The following is a 24,014-nucleotide window of genomic DNA, read 5'->3' as shown; positions in this document are numbered from 1 at the left end:
CTCTGTAAGAACAGAAAAGGTGGGCATGCACGTTAGGAAGTGGTGTGACCCTACTGCTACTGGCTAGTGACCGAGGGTCCTCATCAAGTCACCAGGAACAGACCTTGAAGACCCTGCTGACTTCAGCAAGGGTAACAGACACCTATGGCTTCTGGAAATGAGGCCATGGAAACGTGTGACTTTAGAGCAGCAATCAGGACTTTGGAGGGCTGCTTTCGTTAACGCTATTCACACTTTGATTTCTTCTTCTGATAGTGAAGGACATTAAGACCAAAGTGTCTAGATCTAGAAAAGGGAGAAAAATAGCATAAAATCGCTAACTGATTTCTGACCTGTCCCCTACCCCCAGGCTACACTGATGCTGGCAGAGGAGAGATCATGACTGCAAACGCAAACAAAAACGAGTGCTAGGAGCCTGCATGCGGAAGTTCTCACAGAGCAGAGTCGAATGGACGCGTACATTTACACAGAGCTGTAATGCAAAGGTGACAGTTGTGATCCGCCGGTTCCTTCATTGGGTGCCTTTAATTTTACTCTACACTCCTACAGCTTCTAACTGCTCCTTCAACGGGTACCTGAGGAGCAGAAGCGACTGCTGCCCATTCAAGTGCCCACCTGACCCTCAGCTGAGCGGCCCCGTGCTGCAGGCCAGGGACCCGGTGCTGTTGCTGCCGTGTAACCTCCTCTCCCGGCCAGGACAGCCTGGCCTCTGGCTGCAGCTGGTGGGAAGGTTGCTCTGCCTACGCTACAGCACTGCCTACACGAGGAGACTGCCTCTTGTTTGTTTTCCTTTGTGAAGTAAAAGCAACTGCTGAAACAAAAGCAACCAAAGCAGCAGGAGCTGTGCCATCACCCCTCACACAGGAGGCGGCTGTTCATGCCTTTGTCCCCACAGCCCCACGGGTGCCCACTCCCGGTGAACCCAGTACCAGAGCCCACCCTCCCCGCGGGTTTACCTCGCAGGGCCGGTGGGGTGGGCTCCCCCACCAGCTCCGCAGAAAGCCCTGCCTGGCACACCCCAGGGGCCGGAGCTCACCTCCTGGGTGCATCCGTAGCCCCACCAGCCACGGGCTTGCCACACACCGGGGGACCGAGGGTGTCGGGGCTCTCCTGGGACCCGCAGCCAGAGGCGGCGCTTGCAGCGGCTGCCGTGAGGGCCGGTCCGGCGGGGAGCGCGCTCAGGAGCGGCTCCTTGGAGCACCGGTGCAGCGGCACACTGCGCAGTGCCCGCAGTGCCCAGCCTGCGCCAGGCGGGAGAGACCCCCCTGTGCCCCGGGAGCACCCGCTGCCCTGCCCTGCCCCCCCAGCGGGTGCCCAGCCCGGCAGCCGCCCCCTCCAGCCAGCAGGCGAGAGCGCCAGGCGCTGCCCTCCGCTAGGGCAGCCTCTTCCCCGCCTGGAATGGCAGCCCAGGCTTCCCTGTCTGCTTCAGCATTTCCATCATGGAATGGGTTTTTTTTGCTGGCATTGCAAATTTTCTTAAGCACTGAAACTGGACTGTAAAAAGATGACACGGAGAGAGGTTCTACATGTTCTGGGGAGATGTTTGGAGGCTTTGCTGGCCCATGTCTTACTGTCAGAAAACCAGCACACCCACAGCAAGCCACCAGAGCTCTGTGGAGATGCTTTATGGACTGGACACAGATCAAAGCCTCCTCCCGGTTACACTCGCCCCTAGCACTATCTCCTGCTGTAGAGGGATGAAAGTCTGTGAATGCAGACGTGCTCTGCTCTCCTAGGCAGAGGAGACAGAGCTGGGAGAGGCTTTTGGGGACATATTGAAGTCCTTCAACAAAGAGGGATGGCAGGGAGTGGGTGGACACCCTTGTGTTCCGCTGTCTGAACACAACCCAATCTCAGCTATGCTACAAGGCACCGCACGGTGCTGACACAGTACTTCAGAGCCAGTCAGCTAGAAATTACACTGCAGCAAAAACAAGGGCCTGTTTGTCATCACCCTAATTAATCCACTTCAGGCAATGCAGCTGAGAAGCAGGGCAGTGATGTGGGGAGCCAGGGACTGCCGGCCTTCCAGCCTGCCAGCACAGGGTGGCTAGAAGATGGTTAAATCTGACGCCCCCAAGCTGTGTCAGTACCAAAGCAAACCACCCTTCCCACAGCCACCCTCCTTCTGCAGCCTTTCCCAGAAGCAGATGAAGGGGAAGAAACTGCTCACCTGGTTGTTCCGCATTCAGCTCTTTCACCTGTAAGAAAACACGAATTGCCATCATCTCTCTATGCTAGTCACCACAGAACGACTGTTAACACACATTTGCACAAGCACTCACACACTTAAAGGTTCTGTAAGCGCTGCTGTCAATAGCTTCTGGCAAAAAGAAGCTGGATGTGCCCAAGGGCCCAGCAGGCTGGGGAGATGCCGAGGTGGCTGCTATACCCACCACTAAAAGACGTGTTAGATAGAAATCCAGGACTCAGCCACAAGAGAGGGAAACCATCCTCAATTCCCACCGATATTAAAAAAGGTTTAGTTGCAATATGAAGACCATCTTGTAAATAACCAGATGCACTGCAGGTCCTCTGCAGTAAGTGCTTGTTTACACGAGCTGGGGGTTGGCCAAACCCAAGCAGGAAAGGGGCACTCCAATAAAGGCTGAAGCCCCCAGAGGGGCTGCCGAGATTATCCAACTGCCTCACAGAGGACCACTAATAGCACCAGGATGCAGTGGAGTATTCAGTTCCCCGGCTTTTCCTGTGAGATAACAGCCCATCTAATCACGATCAGGCAGACTCTATTCTGGCTGTCAATATTCTCATTCCCTTCGTATATTTTCAGTGCTTGGATTTTATATAAATGGCAGCATATCACCACTGATAAGATCTGTTCATTTTCAAAAGTATTTGTCAATCCACTGAAAAAAACTAAACTAATTTCACATGCTGTTTTTGCCTTTCTCCCAAGGCCAGGAAAGCTGATTTCTTCTCCCTTTTTCTAAGACACATAAAAGGAAGCATTTGGCTACACATGCCTCCTTCCTGCACTGCCTTGGCACCTGCAGAAAGCAAGCTTGCAGCCAATTCCTAGCTGAAAAAGCAAAGAATTCCACAGGAGTGTTTTGCAAATCCAGACTTCTTCCTAATGAGAATCAGCTCAAGCTGAAACGCAGCATTTGGCATTTACGGGCTAAATATTTGCCGAACGCCTACATAGCAGGATGATCCCATTGCCCAGGAGAAATTCAGAAAGTTTTCATTTGAGAATCTTCCACAGCTGCTTTTGCACAACTCTGTAGAGAATTAAAACACCTGACCCTGCATGCTTCCAGTATGGCATTAGTATGGCTCTTGTGAGAGAGACCCGGATGGCCATCAAATGAATCTTCAACAGTTGATCGCTTCTTGCATCGACCCACAGGAGTCTCAGCACTGTATCCAATAAACAGAGCTCTTTTCTGTGATCTCTGGGAAGAGCTGAGGTGGGTCCAACCTCTGTGAAGCACAAGCTCATCCCCTTGCCTACACCAATTCCAATTTTTGCATTGTTAAAACAAGACCACGGACCATTTATGTATTTTAATTTAAATATATTCTCTCCTGTTGGAGAATCAGGACACCAACTTATCTTCACCTTCTTTACACTGGAAAAAACACAATTTTTAAAAAACCCTTTAGAAGAGCTAAAATCTTCTCCCAGGAACATAGTGGCATGTCACTACCCCAGCAGTGGTGGATTCCACCTGGAGCCACTTGCTCCTACCTCCCTCAGAAGTCCCTGCTTGCTCTATGGTATGAAGCCTGTTTGTGTGTATGTGCTCGAAACCAAACCTGTGACATTATCTGGGGTAATAAAAGCCTCCTATAGAAAAGTTCGTTCAGAAACAAGGGTGACTTTGCAGTTGTAGTTTAGAGCAAGTCAAAACCCTATGGCCAGGGGGGCAAGGGGCCTATTAAATCAGCAAGGCTGCTGGCAAATCTGTAACACAGAAGCACAGCATCAAGGACAAGAACACACGTGTGTTCAGGGCTGCACTAAGAGGGGAAGAAGAGGGAGAGAAAGGAAAAAGGCGGAGCGTTGGGAGTGGGTAGGAATCTCTTTGCTGCTGAAGAAGTAACACAGCACAAGATTCAAACAAATTTCTCTATGTGCACACCCACAAAAAGGAGGGAAAAGAGTTATATTCTAAGGAAGTAATAATTTTGCATGTCACTGGTTAAACTTAGTAGTAGCAGACAACCACAGAAGCCATCAGTCACTCAGGAACACACAGACAGCAGGTAAGACCAAAAGATGACGCCTGGTTTAAAACTGTCTTATGTGCTGGGAGGTTCCTCCCTGGACCTAACCCCGCCACTCACCTTCTCCAAGAGTCTGCTTCAGCAAGTCATGTTTAGCCTGGAGCTTCATGATAAGGTTACTGCCATTCAAATACTCTTTAAATTTCTGAAATTAAAGATAAAACAAACAAGGTGGGTTAAGACTCTTGGCAAAATATATTCCATAATTGATGTACGCTTTTGCTCAGGGGACTGCTGGATGGCGGCTTGGTAAGGCTGACAGGGTCTAACAAACCAGACATCAGATGTGCCACAGGGCTGAGCACGGTCTAGTCACTTCTCACTGCTCCAGCCACAGTCCTGATGATCTTACTAGCCCTGTCTCCTTGGAGCTCCACCTCCTGCCTGGGAACACAAGGAGGTAGGTCCAAAGAGAAGAGTTCAAAGCTAGCTTTCTTTTGTCAGGCTTCTGGGAATGGCCTGGAAAATCAAGAGGATCTCCCTCCACTGACAGACGCTTTGCCTTTGTGCAAACAAGTGATGCAGAGCAAGGCCTCCCAGTGCATGAGACCTTCCCAGGTTGGGGACCATCAGATGCTTTAAGCGCTGGACGATACTAACTGTGCAGCACAACTTCTCATTTCACTGTCAGACTGTTTGAAATTTTCATTTAGACTTGTGCTTTGGAGTGGTGTTACCAGGTGTCAATTTCCTACACACACCCCCCACCACCACACACACCCCCCCAAACTGGAATAATAATACTGCTAAGAGCAAGTAGAAAATTTTCTACGCATATGTAATGTATCATAAGATGCTATTAAGCTTAGCCTATTAACCAATGAGGACTACTCCGGCTGAACTGATGGCTTATTGTATTTTGAGTACTATAGGAAAGAACCTTAGATCTGCCTGGAAGTGAAGTGCAGAGGCAAGGCTGCACGGGAGACACAGCACACAACAGCAAGGCGCTGCAAAGCCAGGCTGCTGCAGCTCCCTCCAACACCCTGCATGAGATGCAAATGCCTTTAGTTCATTCCCATGGGCCCAGGGCACATTTTAGCTGCATAAGCCAGAAAAGGAAGGCTTGGCTGATGGTTCAAAACTGCAAAGGCCTCCAGGAACAGCCACTGAATAGTGACACACTGCAAGGCTGGCTGGACTCTGCTACCCTGCTCTGAGCCACTCCTGCAGAGTTCTGTAAGTTTTCAGTCACAACTCGTTGCTCCAGTCATTCCTTCAAAGAGAAGAACAAGACAGACGCTGGATTGTCAGTCCCTATGCACTGCCCTGCCACTGAAAAATGCTTTCCAAACCCAAATCAGACAGAAGACAAATACTTGAAGAGACTGAATCGGTTCTTGCTCTTCACTAATGAGCACTTAAAATGGGACTGAGCCCTAGCAATTAATGCTTTGTGTCCTGTATCGCATGAGATGAGACTCACTGTAAAATAGAACATTTCAGTTTCCTGCTGGTTGGCTCTCCTCTTGGCGATGTTTATTTTACTCATGTAGGTCTCTGATGCAGCTGATTTGACCGACTCAGTGGAGCGGCTATGCTGGAAGGCATCCGAAACATCAAAATCTTCCACTGTCAGCATGTCCTGCAAAGTCTGCATTGTGGCATCCAGAGTTTTTCGTACCTATCGGAAATAGAAGACAGCATAAGCCAAAACAACTGGCCAACAGGCAGCTCCCAAGCACCGGGCTTGCGCTGGCTGTGGTCACTGGGTGCTCTCAGCGCTGTTGCTGGAAGGATTCTGCCCCTGAGCATGCCAGAAAACCCCCTGTGTAACAGGCTAAAGGCTCAGCAATACAGCCTACGAGGCCAAACACGAGACCCAGAGCGACTCCTTACCTCTTCATTCTCTATCTTGAGGGTGGCTAGTCGCGACTGCAGCTGGTGGTACCTCATCAGCAACTCCGTCTGCACAGGCTGCTGGGCACTGACCTGACACACCTGAGACAGGAATGGTGCCAGAGAGAGACAGGAGAGCGTTCAGTGCATCGTGCACTGGCCAGACACACACATTTAAATAGCTACATGATTCTCTCCAGCACCCACAATCTCCTCACAGCCTCCAGGGAGGCTGCATCACCCACTTTCTAATCAGCAGTGCCTTGGACTCAGGCCAGCACAGAGCATTTTCTACCCAGCATTGGAAAGCTGCACTGTGAAGTCTTCCAATTACAGCAGGTAAATCAAAGCTCTGCATTATAAATCTGTTGGGCAGTTCAGCTGAGAATCAAACCACAGGCTTCCTAATTGGGAGAGATACGGAGCAAGAGGCAGACTGAAAGAAGGAGCCCTAATGAGCCAAGTGTCTCATTAAGAAAAGAAACATGAATAGCAGTGTGTGAAGACAGCACAGAGGGATAAGGAGTCAGAAATAATTTAACAATGATGGTTAGGAAGAGGAGGAAGCCAGCCCAGGCCAGGCTGTGGGCACCTCTGCAGCCCCTCGGGCGAGTACACTACCTCATCCCCCATGTGAGGCTGGAACTCGAACTTCAGTGGAGGGCAGAAGACCTGGTTGCACATGTCCATGATGGTGTGCTTGTCACTCCGTGCATCCAGGTTGTCCACTGCGTTCTCGATGATGTCCAGGCCCTCGTGGCGGGAGGTTTCCAGGTTGTACTCAGCAGACAGGTATGTCCTGAAGGTCCGAGCAAGGCTGGCGTGGAATCCCAGGTCACAGCACTGAGAAACACGGAGGAAAGGTCTAGTCACACAGCCACTCCCTCCCCACGCCCTCTGCATGTCCCAGAGAAACACTGGCCCTGACGTACCAGGATATATTTAACAGTGCACTGCCATACCATATGAAAAGGCGAGAAGGAGAGAGGACTGAAGGAGAAGAGGTACCAGGGAACAAACAGCCAGGCAGTACAGTGACCTTGCCCTGGACCCTCACCACAGCACCGGGGTTTAACACCCTTCACTTCACTGGGAAGGGGACGGGATCTTCTCAGACAGGACAAAGGAAAAAAATCATCCAAAAAGCATGGCTCTCCCTGGCTACCTGCTCAGGCCCAGGGCCAGCGTGACCACAGGAGCCCCACCGACAGCAAAGCCTGTGCCCTGCAGAGGCCCATGGGAGAGAATGGGGCCTGTGCCATTGCTCAGCCCCAGCGCTTGCCTTCTCGCCTTGTGAACTGCCCTGCAAGTGCTTTTTACACACCATAAACCCTACCATTTCCCAAAGTTATCCAAAACAGATGGACAATCAAGCAAGGTGGCACTGGAAAACATGCCCTGCAGTACGGGCAAACCCTTCTATCCTCGCTAGTAAGCTGCCTTCCTCTCGCGACGGAGCAGCTTCTCACGTATAACTGATCGTTCTCATGTTCACCTTGGGAAAAATGATAAAACTCGGAGTTAACTGCTGCCAAAACACTGTACATTACACAAAAGCCTGTTTTTAAACTCTCTTCTCAATGTAATCAAGTTTGGCATGTTAAGCATAGCAACAGCAAAGGGATTTGCTGCTATGAACGTTTAATCACAGCTGAGCAAAAAGCAACCCTTAGCAACCTTCCTCCCAGTCCCCACCGGGAGCCCCAGCACAGCGCGCACCTCCGCAGGGCTCCGCTCTGACCAGCTGCCCCTGCTGCTAGCAGCAGCGGCAAGGACGGGCACTGAAGCAGCACCCAAAATTCACAGATCAACAGATGCTGTTCCATGGGGAAAGGCAAGACAGAGAGGATGCTGGAAGCAGGAGTGCAACACATCAGAAGCAGGAGTGCAACGCATCATCAGCCTGAGCCACACTCACAGGGCTGTAAGGAGAGTGCAGTGATACAGAAGGGCTGCAGTCCAAAGCTGAAGCACATCTATTTTTGGCATGCAGGAGTGGCCTGCAGTTACTGATAGAGGATGTAAAGTTAGATAATTATGGCTTTACCCTCTGTGAGGCATTTCATAATCCTACATCCCCAGTGCACTCCTTCCTGTCTCCCAGCACGGCATGGGTGCACCTGCGGGGCATGGCACACACACCCTGGTCAGCACAGGCAGCCAGCAGGGCAGAACGCTGACCCTCTGAAGCTCTTCAGGTACCTCCCACACAAGCACTGTGACCTGCAGAGACATGCCCAGGCGCAGGAGGGCTGTGGGTCACAGGACACCTCCATGGGAGAAACCCTGTGACAAACACCTCCCATGGCAGGCAGCACCAAACTAACCATTGCCAGTGACAATTCCTATCACACACAATTTACATTACAGAAGTTAAAACGCTTTGCTGCCACACAGATTAAAGAACAAGCAGGAAATCCTCACCATCTGAGCTGTAACCACGACCACCCCGGCATGGCATGGGCAGGCATGTGGTGAGCTGGCTTCCACCCCACTGCAGCCCCACCAAAACCACTGCCAGGAGGACCACCACGGCACAAAAAGCTACAGAAAAGAGCAGAAAGATTGCTAGTGTAATCTCAATGACCCAAAACGAGACCAACTTTGCCGCAGTGGCAGATCTCCCTGTTGGGAGCTGGCATTTCAGAGGCACCTTCTCCCGCTCTACACCATTCACGGGGATTACTGAACTGATGCAGAAAGGCACAAAAAGTGAATCTGCATCAGAACATCAGCACTGATAAACTTGAAGTGAAATATGAAAACTCAGCTGGTGCCACAAGCAGCTTCAACCAAAGAAGTCATCTTGTGCTTTCTGCCAATGCGAGGAGACAGCCCTCGGCTCGGATCAAGTCACACGCAGAGCTGCGTTTGGTTCAGCCTGTGCTAAAAGCAGCAGCAAAACCACAACAGGCCGACCCCGCTCACAGATACGCTGCGCTCTGCCCATCCCCACCCAGCCTTTTAGAGCAGTGAAACCACACCTGCAATAATGAGGATTTTCGCAGGAATTTTTGAACGGTTATAATCCAACATTTACCCTGCTTCTTTTTAGCTTCTGGTCTTTTAGTTGAAAACATAGGCAGTTAAGGACTGGTATAGCTCTGCCTTAATAAATCATCAAGCAACACAAAAAACCAAAGAATCGGGGTGAATTTCTATTCGCCACTTGGGGCAAAACCTCATTCCAGTGCTGTGAGTCTCTGCCAAGACAGTTTTAGCACCAGTGCCTGTACGACTGCTCCATGGCTGCACAAGAAACCGATGAGTCAAGAGGATGCAGCAGCACAGCTGCCCTGCTGCGCCCAGCACGCCTAGCACCCTGCAGGCAGGGGCAGTGCGGGAGCAGCGGTGCCGGGGGCACCACCAGCAGCTCTGCGCTCGGACTGTGAGCACGGACCTGGTGCCCGCAGCCCGCCTGCTTTGGCACAGGCTCGCACAGAGGGGGCTACCAGGTGGGCAGAGCAGGGTTCAGGGCCGAGACCCCCATGCTGATGCCGGAGCAGGACCTGCTCTCCTGCCACGAGCAGCCGACCAGTTCTGTGCCCTGCAAACAGGACTGCGCACGTTCCCTGGTGCACCTCCCGGCCCCTCGCTGTCCTTCTCCCACCCGCCCCGGAAATCGTCACTACTTGACCACAAAAAGTAATGCCAGGAGAAAATATCTGCCACTGTTCAAGGGTGGGTGTTGCCAAAGCAGGTAAACCTGAGCTATTACAAAGGAAAAATTGCTGAATGCCACAGAATCTGAGAAGATGAGGCTCAGGGTATCGCCAGATGCTTTTGAGAAAAAAATTCCATGTGAAAACTTTCCTTTACTTTGATGCTGAACTCACACCGAAGCTAGCAGTTATTTGCAATGCCCAGAAATCAGTTGCTAGAAAGAATCAGGGCAGGCACTTTCCTAACATGCTACGGCCCTTGAAGTCTCTGGTGATTAGCGCTGTGCTGGCTGCTTCACACGCTGCTGCTTGGAGAAGAAAAGACAGAGCAGGGACTTCCAAAAAATTCCCAGAGAAACACACAAAGGGGAGGGGAAAAGAAAAAGAAAGAAAAAAAAGACTTCAAACTCCTGCTCCCAGTTCCAGAACAAATGGCATTTTCTCACCCCTCTCATCCCTTTGATGGAAAATAAATTAGAGCCACAAATAATAATCCTTAGCCCTTCTGCAGTGCCTTTCATCTGGAAAGCTCAAAGCTCATCGTATATTAATTCATTAAGTCTGGTAACACCCCTGCAAGGAGTGGAAATATTATAGTGTTCAACTTGAGAAATAAACCAACACCCCAGAGCTCAAACAATCTGGTTTTAGCCAAAATGCCGTCGAAGCAGCCAAATGTGTGTGTGTCTCCCACCGCCCACCATGGCGCTGCGCCGGAGGCGGGCTGGGGGCTGCAGAAGACCACCACCAGCCATTAACCCTGTCGCCAGTAATCCCATTTCAGACACACAGTGGGAACAGAAAGACGTTAAAAGGTTTGCCCAGAGCCAGGAGGAAAGCCAGCGAGCCTCCAGCCCTGCACCAGCACCCTTCCCTAACTGCAATTGCGCGGCTGAGGGAGCACCAGCCCTTCCCCGGCTGCGGTCACACTGCTGTGCCCAGGGCGATCTCTGGTGGCAGCCAGGCCTGGCATGGTCTGAACCGACGGGGCAGCAAGCACACCATGCCACTGACCACAACCAAGGCACCAAATGCACCAGCACAGGAAAACAAGCAGTGGTTTAAGAAAGCAACATCCAGCGGGTGGAAAATACGGGAGTCCAAACCACCCCATGCTCCAGCAATGACCTTGTCACTTCTCAGCAGCGGGCAGAGAGCTGCCCCGTCCCCATGGGATGGGCAGATGTCCCCACATGAGAGAGATGCTGGCAGCGACGACAGCGACTGTCAGGTTCGGAGGAACTTGATGGGGTTTGATATGAATGGTGAAGCTCTGCAGAAACACTGCGGGTTTTATGTACCCGAGGCTGCAACAGTACTGGGCTCCAGAGAGAACAAAATGCTTTCCAAACTACTGATGCATCTGTCTCACTTCCTCACCAGTTAAAACACATTTCAGGTGTCTGTTGCAAAGCGTGACATGATGTATTACCAAGATAATGTTTACGCTTGGCCAGGACAATGCTGCGTACTATGTGAGAGCCTAACTCATACCTGGAAAGTATCTTCAGATCTTAGGAGGCATGTTCAAAGAGAATGCGAGCTGCTGCTTTTCTCATTTATTTTTATGGGGAAGATTTATTTGCTAAGTATTTAATATGCAGAAAACAAAACAGTCGCACCTTTGCAGCCTGCAGTCACTGCGCTTCCCTCAAAGCTAAACAGCATCAAGACAAACCCTGTTACAAAAGGTATTCCAGCCAAGGTATGATAAATGCTTGTGAAAAAGCAACACCCCACCACAACAAACAGGCTCTGCATGCTGTAAGCTGGAGCCAGGCAGCAGCAAAGGAAATTAAACCACACCAGGAGAAGGCAAAAAGGGCTGAGATGCATCAGCAGCCACAAATAATTGCTCAGAAAAGATGGGAAGAAGCAAATAAATGCAAGGGCTGTCTCCTTTTGACGAACATTACCCTTAATATTCCCCAGCAAGTCTGACGCTGGGCAGGAATGGGCGATGGGGGATGCTGAGGCGCAGCGACAGAGGCACTCACCCCATTGCGCACAGGCGGTTCGAAGGTCGCTGAACTTTTCAGCATTGGGAAGTGGGCGCAGCAGGAGAAAGCGCACTATTTTAAATATAAAGGTAATATCCCCCAGGCTGTCCCCATCTTTTAAGCTTTAGCAATTTGTAGTCTATCTAAACCTAAAGAGTTGCTCCTCTGCCAAATGACGAGGGTGCTGAGGGATCCTGAAACCAAACAGAACACAGGTCCCCTGGCTGCTCAGCACCACCCAGCAAAATTCTTCCTTTGCCCACAGGACACCAGCGCTGGCGTCACTGCCCTGGATGCCTACCACGCTGAGGGCAGCTCAGCTGCAGCTCACGCTCCAGGCGTCAGCAGCGCGAGGGAACGGCAGCACAGGGTGAGGGTGCGACCACATGTCTGACAGCGCGGGACCAAAGCACCCTGCATTCCCTCCATGCATTCCTGTCTTTCTGACTCACAGCAAAACCGTGCCTGTTATTACAAAGAGTACGTAAGCTGTCGTAACACGTCATATGGGTGACTATTGGATTTTTGTGGTCTGAGGCCAGGAATCAGGAAGCCCGTGCTGTAATGCCAGGGCAATGCAACGTTTGCTACTGGGCTGGCTTTCTCCCACAGCCCCTGGCAAGTACCTGTTTTTAAGGTGTTTCCTGAACTGAGTGAAGGGTCCCCCATGCGTGCCACAGCCTGGCTGCAGCGCTCGACAGTTACCATAAATCTCTTCTAAAACGGTCTTGGTCAATCACATTCAGTGTTTTGCCTGAGGCAGCAACCAAGATGTAAAAACTCCTGAACAACTGATTTATTTTTAGCCAAACAAGGAACAATGTGGGGATAGGGCAGGGAAAGGACAGGATCCTCCCTGACCCTTGCAGTAATCAACTCACGCCCTGAAGCATGAGATCTGATTATTTCTAATCAAAGGTTCCTTCACTGTAAGTATCACAGAGCAAAAAAGTATGCGGCCCTTTTCAAATTTAGCTATAATTAATTAACTCTATGGTCCCTGAAGCAGGTTTCTTTCCAGAGGATTTCTAAACTACATTTTATTTCGCTCCTTAGTACCTCTATAGCAGCTTCCTCACCCATGCGTATTTTCTTTAACGAGTTTTGATGATTTTGGGGGTCAGGGGTTCTGTTTGTTCGTTTGGGGGCATGGTGTTTTGTTTTTAAGATGAATGCATTGGCAAATTAATATTTTAAAGAACATGATGTCGAGGCTCTTCATTCAAGCTACTGGGAAAAGCAGCCCAAAATGCCAAGAATAAGTTCTTTTCTCTAAAGGAAAGTACTGCTTTTTTGTACTAAGCTAACCAGGTCTATCAAACAAAGACTGAACATAGTCTTCAGGCAGTAAAATTTACAGACTGCATGACACTTCTAAATCACACACCAATCAGCATGTGTGCTTATTTAACAAGCCAATTCCAAAGCCTGTGGTATCCACATGAAGAATAAACTCTTTACTACATGCAAACTTTGGCAAAAAATTTAAAATAGTTTTACCATATTATTAAAGCCAGGACCAGCAAAATTTAAGAAATGTGTATTGGTTCGATTCCCTCCATTTAATACAATACTCTAAGAACCACTTAGTTATTAAAGTATGTTGATTTGTCGTTCCTGGTTACAAACAGGTAGCTATTATTAATAACCTCCATATTGAAGAAGAGTAATACAAGTTTACTGAAACAGGGTGCTAGTCTATGAAAAAGATGTCAAATTTGTGACAGGAAATCAAGCAAATGCACCTTTTTCTCCTCCTCTCTTCATCCACAGAAGCTCTGCGTTGAAAAATCATATGAATCTAATCCTCTTTCTTCCATTTTTTTCCTCTTAAAATGCATGAAGCTTTTAAAGGCATAAGGGTATTTCTGGTTTTATCACCCATTTCCACTGGCAACCTCTGCCCAGGCAATTCACACGCCAGGACTACTGCTTGGGGCTCCCCGCCAGCTCAGGCATGTCTTGTTGCACCCACCGTTAAAGCTCGAGGGTTAACTCTGCAACCACAGCAGCTGTGGGTTTTGCTCTTCACCAGCTCAGGCACCCCAGGAACTCAGGCACCCCAGCAAGCCCTACACCCCCTGTGCACACACTGGGGTGCCAGTGTCCACCCGGGATGGCCGCTGGTACCCACTGCAACCTCCCACTGTAAAGCACTTGTGCCCAGGTGGCTGTGTGGCACCCTCCAGCTGCTCATCTTGCAACTCCCTGCAAAGTTAGTGACTGCACCTTCTAAAAACACACATTTTCTATTTCCCTGTAGCTTGGGTGCTGCAGGCTGCCAGTGGCATTCCCAGATTGCTGCCTCTGTGGGAAAGCGGGCAGCAGGGACGCAGCAGCCATGCAGTAAAAATCGCTGAGCCTCTTGAGACAGCCTAATTCCTCCTCATGGAAGCTGTTTATTCTTTTGATTGCTCTGCTGTTGACTTTATTTGAAATACCCCGAAGCCAGATCTCCCAGCTGCAGACACACAGCACGGTAAGCTGCCATACAGGCCCTCCTCCCTGGGCAAGCACGAGTTTTGAGTTACAGATGCTGCTCCACATGAAGGTACGGTGACAGCAATGCTTTGCACAGTTTCCACGATAAAAGATACCTGGCTCCCAGGGCTGGCAGGAGCCTGGTATCTGGCAGAAAGCCCACTCAAAGGACAGCGCAGGAGGAACCTCTGAGCCTTTGGAAGTGGAAGGTTCTTTATGCTGGAAAAATTGCTTTAAACAACAGAGTAAGGCCCCAAAAGAGATCCTCTGCTTGCATAAATCAGTATCTCTTCATTAAAGCCAGTGTAGTCATGCAGAGCTACTCAGGGCAGGGGAACATCCCTGTGTAATCCTACAGGGGAAGCGCTGCACACAGCAAAGCTGCCGCCGGCGCTGGCTCAGCAGGCACAGATGTGCCCAGGCAACTAGCCACTGATGGAAACAACAATGACATGAGCTGCCAGGAGATGCCTTAAAAAAATAGATCCTAACAAAGCAGTCTGTGGCTTCAGCACCTCTGAGCCTCCCTCTGTGGGGGGGTTCAGCCTCCCAAATAAAAAAAGATACAGCCACGGCGGTAGTGGGACCGGCTGAGCCAAGCTGTTGGACACGGCCATCGCACAGGGCCAGACTGTGTGCCGAGCACAGGGCAAACCCCGGAGTAAAGCCCGAGTCGCAGCCAGCCTGCCATCGATGGCTGAGCTCACCAGGTAACAGCAGCCTCACTCCCAGTCCCCCGCAGACCCAGCGCCAGCTGGAAACAAACAGTTCTCCTTACCTGCTCTGCCCCATTCCCTTTTTTCCTTATATTTTCTTTACACATTCTTTAAAGATATATTATGCATTTATACCTATATTGTATTTTCTGGCCTCCACTCCCTTGACATTGCTGCAAAACCTAGAGTTTCACTGTAAGTAAAGCAAATGGAAGATTTCTGGCATAACAACTGTGACCGCCGTTTCTGTGTCCTAACTTGACTAAGCATCACTTGACCATGTGAAAAATGACAATGCCATCAGCTAAGTTTTCCAGGGTCTGAACAATTTGGCAGTAATGTGTAACATTAAATTCCTCATAGTTCCCCTCCTTTACTTGCTTGCTTGTCTCAAACACAGCAAACACACTAATCCACAGAGAAGCAAGCTGCTGTTTCAAAAGGATTTACAGGAGGCTGAACAAGTTTTGGTGGATCAGCACGTATTGACACCAACTGTTATATTTTACTCAGCTAAATCCAGCGGCATCTTTCATGTGACCACTTCAAAATATTTTGCGGCCATTTCAAACAGAATTCCAGAGGGATGGATAAGCAGCTTTATCTCCACTTCACATACATGGCCAAAAGAGATTAACTTGGTCACATAGTTAATGACAGAAATGAGAGACGAACTCAGGCATTTTAATGTAAACACATGCTTCTTTCAAGGGAAGAGGCCCAATAGTGTACTTTAAGTCCAAGTCTAATTTGATCTGCCTCTATATTCTTCTCTTCCTTTCTACAGGACAAAACAAAAGGCCACTGGAGACAGCGGGAGGGATAGAGGCGCTCTGTGCCACTCCATGGCTCCTCTGATCGAGTTTTAAATTTCTCATTAAAACTGCAGCCCTGGGAGGACTCTTCACTCTCTCCCAGAGCAGCTGGGACCTTCCTTCTCACCAGACCGGGAGATTAGCAGAACGGCTTTGTTATAGAAGTCACTACTCTGCAGTGATGCCGAGGGCACAAGAAATGTCAAGGCTGTACCTAACAGATGACACTAAGCCATCTGGGATTTGGGGAGAACACTGCTAAATTAGCTGCTCCAGTGTCCTGACTGTTCAGATTTGTGTACAAATCATGAAACTGCACATGGCAATTTGTGCTTGATATGAGGGGTGTGTGAGAGCCTCCCATCACCCCTCCTATGTCCTGGAAAGACAGTCTGGTACATCGTTAATCATCACCCTTGGTGACGAAGGGTGGAGAAGCAGGGAGAATTTGCGTAACTGCAATACATGGACACTGCTAGAATCCTATTAAAGCATGGCCAGCCAGGCTTGGAGCTAAACCAAACCTCTGTTCCTACCATGAAGCCCCAATGCACTCGCCCTCTTCCTGCAGACCCGCTCCTCTGGCCAGGCACAGCTCCCCCTGCGCAGATGCCCAGGGCCCTGCATCACCCTGCTCTGTTCACACTGCTGCGGCCAAGAGCTCTGCAGATTCTCTACTGAAGGCAAAATCCTCCCTCCATGCTCAGAGCTCTTCTGCCGTGTCCTGTGAAACAGCAGGGCTACCCCACGGGGCAGAGGACCCACATCCTGCCGTGGTACAGAGCCGGGGCTGGCCGATGGCACTCGCTCCCCAGAGTGAAAGGCACCCTTCTCCTTATCATTGTTAAACGTTCTAAGATTAAAACACTAACTTTAAAACTACATCTAAAAACATCTGTTTTCTTCATCTTCCTTTACATGGATTACACACCTACAGAAAGCCCAGCGCAGTGGGATCCAATGGCTGTTGTTTCTTCCAACCACTTTCAGTACTAGTGGGATACAGCAAATGCGATCCCCGTCTTCTGGAGAGTGTCGGAACCCTTCTTGCCATGCTTTTGCAAAATACATTGAATTTGTACAAAAGCCTGTTCAAATAAACTGCTCTTCCTTTGGGGATTTAAAATTAGGACACTGGTGTGCAGCTCACACATACAATATTTTGTTTTCTTTGGTGAAAGAACATATAATTAGAGGAATTTAGCTGTGCAGAGTTGAAGATGCTTTAGTTGAAGTCCCCTAAAGGGATTCCTAGAATGGGGAAGAAAAGCCATCTGCTAACTCCAGTGAAAGTGTCAGCAAGTAAAGTAAAGTTGTGAGGAATTGAATAAACAGCCAGAACTAAAATGGAACTCGGCAACTCTGGGAAATCAAAGTCCCCAAAACTCCAAGCAAGTCATTCATTCTTGCTTCAAAAAATAAATGAGAAAAGAGAGAGAGAACATACACAACAAAAGCAGAAACCCCACAGATAAACCCAAGCATTATCATACTTTGCTGTTCAAATGGCTCCGTGACCAAGATGTTACTCTTTTTAGTATGGCTAAATAAATCTTAAATAATAAAGAAAACAAAAATGACACACTAAGAATACTTTATCATATCTCATAATGTTGAAATCACCAGGGGTTTTGCATCAGACTTACTTTAATTCAGTGCTTAGAAGAATAAATACAAGTTAGTGGGTTAGTAAAGGAGAAAAAACTCCAGCACATTTTAAAATTATACATTTAAGTAATGATGAAGCCAGAAGACTAACTCGGGACTGATAGAACAGTTATTTATGTGCTCACTGAAGCAACTCTAGCAGGAAGAAACTCTGCATTGTGCAATCTATACCACTATGAATATGCTTATTAAAGGAAGAAATTGAAATCCCTTCTCTCAAATCATTTAAAAGCAGCAGGAGTCACCGACACACACGTGGGTTCAGTTCCTACCATCACTAGGAAAATGCTTCCAGCAGTTCCTGCCCTGAGGCTATTTTCACACAATGAGCATTTCTAGTCATACACCTCAGCAAGCACCTTCCCTTACTAGGAAAGCACTTCCACATGTGCTTAACTGCCAGCAAAGCTGAGGACAGCTAAGCGCCTGCTTGTACTGACAGAAACTGCAGATGCATATAGTAGAAAAAAAAATAATAAATCTTCTGTTTCAACAACAAAACCAAGGACGTATCTGATCTTCATTAGAGTTTATCTGTTTCAAATGCAGATTAATCAATGGGCCAGGAAGAAACCTCAGGCTCACCTGGCCTGTCTCAAGGGAAATTCTCCAAAGGCTCTGGACTTTGTGGAGCTCCAGCCGCAGGACACCCTGCTCTGTGCTCTGCCACAGCAGATGAAGCCACCACTTCAACATGAAGTAAAGCACTGTGTGTCTGTGCAGTTCTGAAGGCAGAGCCAACATGCACCAAGAACCAGACCTTAGCATGCTTGGGATACAGCATGAGAGGTGCAGAAAACATGCAGGCAATTTCTGGTTCATAACTGTCTATTAGACATGCCTGAACCATGCAGTTCCACCCAGCCTCCTCTGCTTATGCGTCCAGAAAAGCGTTTGGTTCAGGCTGGTTCATACCCTGCAGTTATGAAAAACTCCACCTTTTTTCCCCAGACACTGATGAAAGAAGTTTATATGTAGCATACATATGAATCAATTACTTTGTTGTGTGCTCACAAGGCCACCATAAAGTTCAGAGGAGGCTGACAGAGCGCTGCCCAGAGCAGCTGTGCGTGCCCCATCCCTGGCAGTGCTCAAGGCCAGGCTGGACGGGGCTGGGAGCCACCTGGGCTAGTGAAGGTGTCCCTGCCCATGGCAGGTTGGAACTAGATGGTCTTTAAGGTCCCTTTTGACCCAAACTGTTCTATGATTCTATGACTCCCATACAATGGCAGCTCTAGCTCTGTTCATATATGCCTGCATCAACTGAGGGGAAAGTCAAATGCATGTGTGCAGCTGGGAGGGAAAAAATGTCATGGGAGGGGAGGGGAGGGGGGCAGGTAGGGGGAGTGGAGAAAGTTTACAGCACATTTTCAGGCCCCGGGTAAGCACATTTTAAAGCGCCAACAAATAGCCCTTCATTACCACCACATGAGAGTGCACTGAAGGACCAAACCATGCTTAAGATTTAGCTGTGCACTCATCAGTAGAACACGGGCAGGACACATGCAGGGGGGAAGCACTTACATCAATGAGGTCAGAGACATCGTGGATGTAGTATTTACTGACAGCTGCGTTGGTGGCTGCCAGGTTCAGCAGGTAGTCGTTCCTGGCTTTAGTACATTTCAGCTTGTTTTCAGAATATTTGGCTTGTCTCTGAAAAAGCAAAATGGAATGTCAGAGCACAAACAGGATGCTACTTTCACAGCTTCTCTTGCTGCTGGGCCCCACAGCACCCTGCAGCTTGGGTGTGACGTTAATTAATAAATTTTTTTACAGGGTATGAAATGAGGCACCCTGGCCAGGATGGAAGAGATTGCATCTGAACACCCCTGGTACCGTCAGCCAAGGCACAACGAGCACATTCTGCTCAGATGTACCCCATGCACCCTGAGCACAGCTGTTCTTCCTTTATCTGTGCAGTTGTGGAGGTTTTGGCATCAATCAGAATTAGAGGGCCAAATTTTCCTCTCAGAAATGCTGATGTACATTTGGACTTGCTCCAGATTTATGCAGCTGTATCAAAGTGGAATCTGGCCCAGAGGCCCAAGCTACAAAATTTAGAACAGGACCCAGAATTCAAAACTGCATAGGAAAGCAGATGTGCTCAAGATCTGGGGCATTTGCCCAGGCAGACCACTAATCTAAAGGTTTAGCACCAAAGATTAATCCTTCAAAGAAGCATGCTGCTAGACAATGCCCCAAGGTCAACACACGAGCAAACTCGTCCTGGCTCAGGAGGCTATTGCTTTTTCTCCAAAATTAACAGAAAAATTACAGTTTCGGAGATTCTTCTATCTACTGAAGCCAGAAAGGAGTTAAGACCAGCAAAGCCAACTGAATGCTGCACTTTAACTCCCAGAGTCTGCAGCAGAAGAAACACTGTTAATTTCTATATCCGACCTTTCCTTGCCTGCCACGAGTCTCTGACGGAACCCTGGGACAGCTATTGTTCATGGCTAAAAGTGCTTTTTTTAAAAATATAAGTCATGAACAAACCACAGCCCCCCATAGCAGGGGCCTGGGTCTGTATCAGAAAGCATCGCTGTGCCGAGCCAGACACCCTGCCGCGCTGCCCTCCTCAGTGTTCAGCTCGGTCTTGGGTCCCAGCCAGCGCATGGCGAAGGCCACCGTGAGGCCGAGCGGCTGGTGTACCAGCACCTCCCACCGCCCATCTCTGCCACGGGCTCTCAGAGCCGTCACCCTCCGAGGCCGCTCCAGCCGCCCTTCCCAGCCCTCCCTCCAGAGACCAGCACAGCAGATGTCATGGGTGGCCATGTGGCTCCCGTGCGGGTCCACCACCCCCTCCAAAGGCTGCGCTGCCTTATGTCCCCCATCCCCATTTGTTGTTGAGCAGTGCCAGCCCGATTTTGAAGCAAATCCTCACTAGCAGCTAGTTTTGGCACGCCTCCACAGCCAGGAAGCAGCAAAGAGGCTCATCATGGCCGCCTCAGCCTGCCCTTCAGCAAAGCACAAGCACACAGGTCGACATCCTCCCTAAGCCCTTCCACAGACAGGGGAGCAGCCGCACAGGGAGGGCTGGAGCCAAGCCCCCAGCCTGGCTCCCCATCCTTCCCTCTCACCCACCTTCTCCTTCATTTTCTCAATCTTCTTGACAGAGCTGCGCCGCTGAGGTCTGTCCTCATGCCGCAGAAGGTTCACGCTGATGTCCCCCGACTTGTTGAACTGCTTTTCCTCCTGCTTCTCTGCCTCCTTCAGCTTGCTCTCAGCACTGATGCTTTCTGCATGATACATGTGGTAGGTCTTCATCACCTGAGGAAAGAGAAGTTTGTGAGCACCCTGCCCAATGGCCACATGAAGCATCAGTGCACAAGAAGATGACAGCCACGGGCAGCGTGGAGCAGCCTCAGCTGTGCCAGGGCTGTCTGAGGCTACTATGGCATGAAGCGACAACAAAGTGGAAGGAAAAGCCCCTAAGTGCCCCTGCCCATGGCAGGGGGGGTGGAACTAATCTTCAAGGTCCCTTCCAACCCAAACATTTCTATGACTTTATAAAATTAATGCCATCACTAGCCCTATTTCAAAATGGCATAGAACCAGTGTAAGTACCACTATCCCCATGCAGTCCCTGTTGCAGGGACAGGCTAGGATGTGCCTCCAGCACACACCTGTGTTCAAAGAGCACTGTGCACCTTCTGCCTACAGGGAAAAAGAGACATAACTTCCAGTGCTTTGCAGCTGAGATAAGCGTCTCCATGACGAGAGACTGTGAGGTCAAAGTCAACCTGAAGTCACTTTTGACCAGACCGCTCTGTTCCCACACTTGCACTTGCTAAGCAAACCCATCAGCATAACCCCTGCTGTACCATCCTGACAGCACATCTCACCTGCAAGGTGGTGGAGCTGTGCTTTCCAAGCAGAAATGCAGTTTGTCTCCTATCACCAGTTAATTCTCCTCTTGCTGCTGTGGGTAAGCAGCGTCAGCGCAGACTGCAGCAGCACCGAGCCCTCTAAGTTCCAGGTCACCACCAGTGACTCTGGATAGAGGAGGCTGATCTACTGCCAGGAAAACTCCTGCAGGCAAAACTTCTACCACAGCCTTTCCTTTCAGATACAAAAGCCCAAAGGGCACACTGCGATCATTTTAATGGAGCTGGCAAGAGGAGCACATCTGCTCTTCTCTCTTTATGCCTTTAGTCACGTTGTCCCCTTTCATCATCTCCCTTCAGGATTTGGACGTTGTATTCCGCATTGTCTTGACAAGGCTGGAGATGCCTGACTTCTCACTGAAGATCAGCCTCACGCACAGTGCCCAGGTACCACTGGCAACAGCACTGGGACAGGATTGCCTCAAGGCCACAGGTTAAAAAGGAGAAGGAACCCACAGAAGCAGAGTAACTTTGCATAAGCCTTAATGAAGAAAATACAGGGTTTTCCTGAGCTGCAGTCATCAGCAGGAACCAGGAGTGTTTAACTTGGATGAGGTTAAGCTGAAACATATGATGTCTCCTCTTGCCAAGCACAAGCGTCAGCTGCAAATGAGCTCCAAATGCCGCATCGAAGCATCAACCCAAATGTGCCATCGCTGGGAGTTACAATTTTAAGCAACTGCTTGTGCCTTGTTTCTGAGCTTCTTTATTTAAAAATCCTGCAAATTCTAACATAGATCCAAGACACATATTTCAAACTGCAGTTTCTGCAGTGAATGCCACAGGACACACACAAAACAGTTAGTTTCTGGGGTTTTCCTAAGAAGAAAGACTAGAGGGCTTCAATGAGTACTCCTCATCTTCGCTGTCTCCATCTTTCTGGGGGAAACGTGAAAAAGAAGTGTCCTGCGCTTCAGTGCAGTCAGGCAGCAATGAAAGAGGTTTCTCCAGCACCCAGAAAGCCTCTAACACAACGCAGCAGCAAACCCCAACAATTAAACAGTGGTCCAAACTGCTTTATTTTTGTGAAATCTAAACGTTATGAGACAGTTACCTAACCAGAAAGACTTCAGCACAACTCATCGGTACTCTCTGTCCACCCACAGCTACACCGCTCTGCCGCCAGCCTGGGGACACGTTGCCATCACCCCTTTTCCCACTGACCCCAGTGGGTCCCGCAGCTGCAAGGGGGGGGACGGACGGGGGGGGGACGACGACACCTCAGCAGCCAGAGTGCAGGGCAGGGTGCTGCAAGGGGGGTACCCAGCCCCACTGCGATCTGGTACCTTTCTTTGCACAGGCTCTTACTGACTTATTTGCTAATGACTGGAGAAACCTTCCTTAACAAAGGTCCTTTCTCCTCCTCTGTATTTTGTCCCTGCTTGAACCTGAAAAGGTAACACAGGAACCAGGTTTAAAAGTCCTCTGAAAGTCTCTTTAACAAAGCACAAAGGACCTAATTTCCATTAAAATATCTTCCCCAAACTCCAGCATACACGTTGCTGAAACGTGCTTTAAACAGCTCACTGTGCTGACCACATTCCTCACCAGCTGCCATGCCACACAGCTCTTGGAAATTCAGGGGATATTTTCTGTTTGGTTTAGTATCTGCCTTAATTTAATTTTGAATGGGAACTACCTGCACCGCACCATCAGCCCTTTGATCCGTGCCTTCTTGGTGCTTGCAATTGAGTCACACTGTCCCTGTCTTACGCTACTGTGTCATACGGAAAAACTGCCACAGCTGCATCCCTGGGATCTTTTCTGCAAATAAGTTAATTAGTTGCAATAGATGAAGAAAAATACATCCCAACGCTCATTAGTTATTTAACAACACAAGTTGTGTCTTCCAATATTAATAACACGTTCTGGGTAAAGGCCATTACCAAAATACCAGCTGTAAATGGCAGTGTTTGCTGTCTTCAGCTAGAAGTGCTTTATATTTCTAAGCAGCCCATCATTAAGGTTCTGATCCACCAGAGAAACCAGACCAAAACTGGGTGACCCACATTAAGCACAGGCTCAGGCCCTCCTGAAGTCAAGGAGACCAAAATACAAGCCCAGCACACAGGGTGAAGCAGAGATGAGCACGGCCATAGGTGAAAGCCTGCTGAAGACCCCAGCCCCCTCCTCCCTGGATGCAGCCTATGGCTTAGCCTAAGGGACAACCACAGCGCCAGGTCTGAGAAAGGGACAAATCCATCGACCGACATGGGCTCACCTCTACCTCCCGGGTCTTCCAAGGGAGCGTGAAAGCAAACATGCCCTTTTCAGAGGACTTCTACAGAGTGACACAGAGCAACGTATCAACACGTTTCTACCACGGGATAGTCAGTGACTTCTAGAGCTGGTACTGACAGAAAACACCCGCCATGGAGGGACAGCCTCCCCCTGCAGCGCTCCCCACGGAAAGGGAGAGCTGCCTCCAGCCACTGCTACACAGGGAATGATTATTGCCATTATGTTTAACCTGGGCAATGCATCTGTAGATACTATTCTAATCAATACAATTAATTTCACAGTTATTAATCCTCTTCCATAATACCTCGTGACAAACAATGGCACCAGTTCAAATCACAGCACTTCTATGGACTCCATCGTGCTGCCGTCAGCTACAGCCGTGTCCCTGCATTACGGCAAACAGCCCACACACCAAACCGCGCGCTGTCAGTGCCACACACGTACGAAATAGAAA

The 24,014-nt window shown here is 49.3% G+C and overlaps 1 protein-coding gene across 4 annotated transcripts in view; it reads right to left on the bottom strand.

Annotated features, from left to right (window-relative positions):
• The window catches only part of SRGAP3 (SLIT-ROBO Rho GTPase activating protein 3), a 125,912-nt gene that overhangs the window by 21,245 nt on the left and 80,653 nt on the right, over positions 1-24,014 (bottom strand). For all 4 annotated transcript variants that reach the window (XM_055805286.1, XM_055805284.1, XM_055805283.1 and 1 more), the window contains exons 5-11: positions 20,517-20,702; positions 18,957-19,085; positions 6,712-6,933; positions 6,091-6,192; positions 5,678-5,875; positions 4,312-4,396; positions 2,174-2,201 (exon numbers count right to left, since the gene is read on the bottom strand). In XM_055805286.1, the coding sequence (XP_055661261.1) occupies positions 2,174-2,201; positions 4,312-4,396; positions 5,678-5,875; positions 6,091-6,192; positions 6,712-6,933; positions 18,957-19,085; positions 20,517-20,702 (950 nt within the window). The remainder of the gene's footprint in view (positions 1-2,173; positions 2,202-4,311; positions 4,397-5,677; positions 5,876-6,090; positions 6,193-6,711; positions 6,934-18,956; positions 19,086-20,516; positions 20,703-24,014) is intronic.

Source organism: Falco peregrinus, chromosome 5 (genome assembly GCF_023634155.1).
Source record: "Falco peregrinus isolate bFalPer1 chromosome 5, bFalPer1.pri, whole genome shotgun sequence".
NCBI lineage: Eukaryota > Metazoa > Chordata > Aves > Falconiformes > Falconidae > Falco > Falco peregrinus.
The sequence above is the reverse complement of the archived record's forward strand: the minus strand, read 5'-3'. Positions and strand labels throughout refer to the sequence as shown.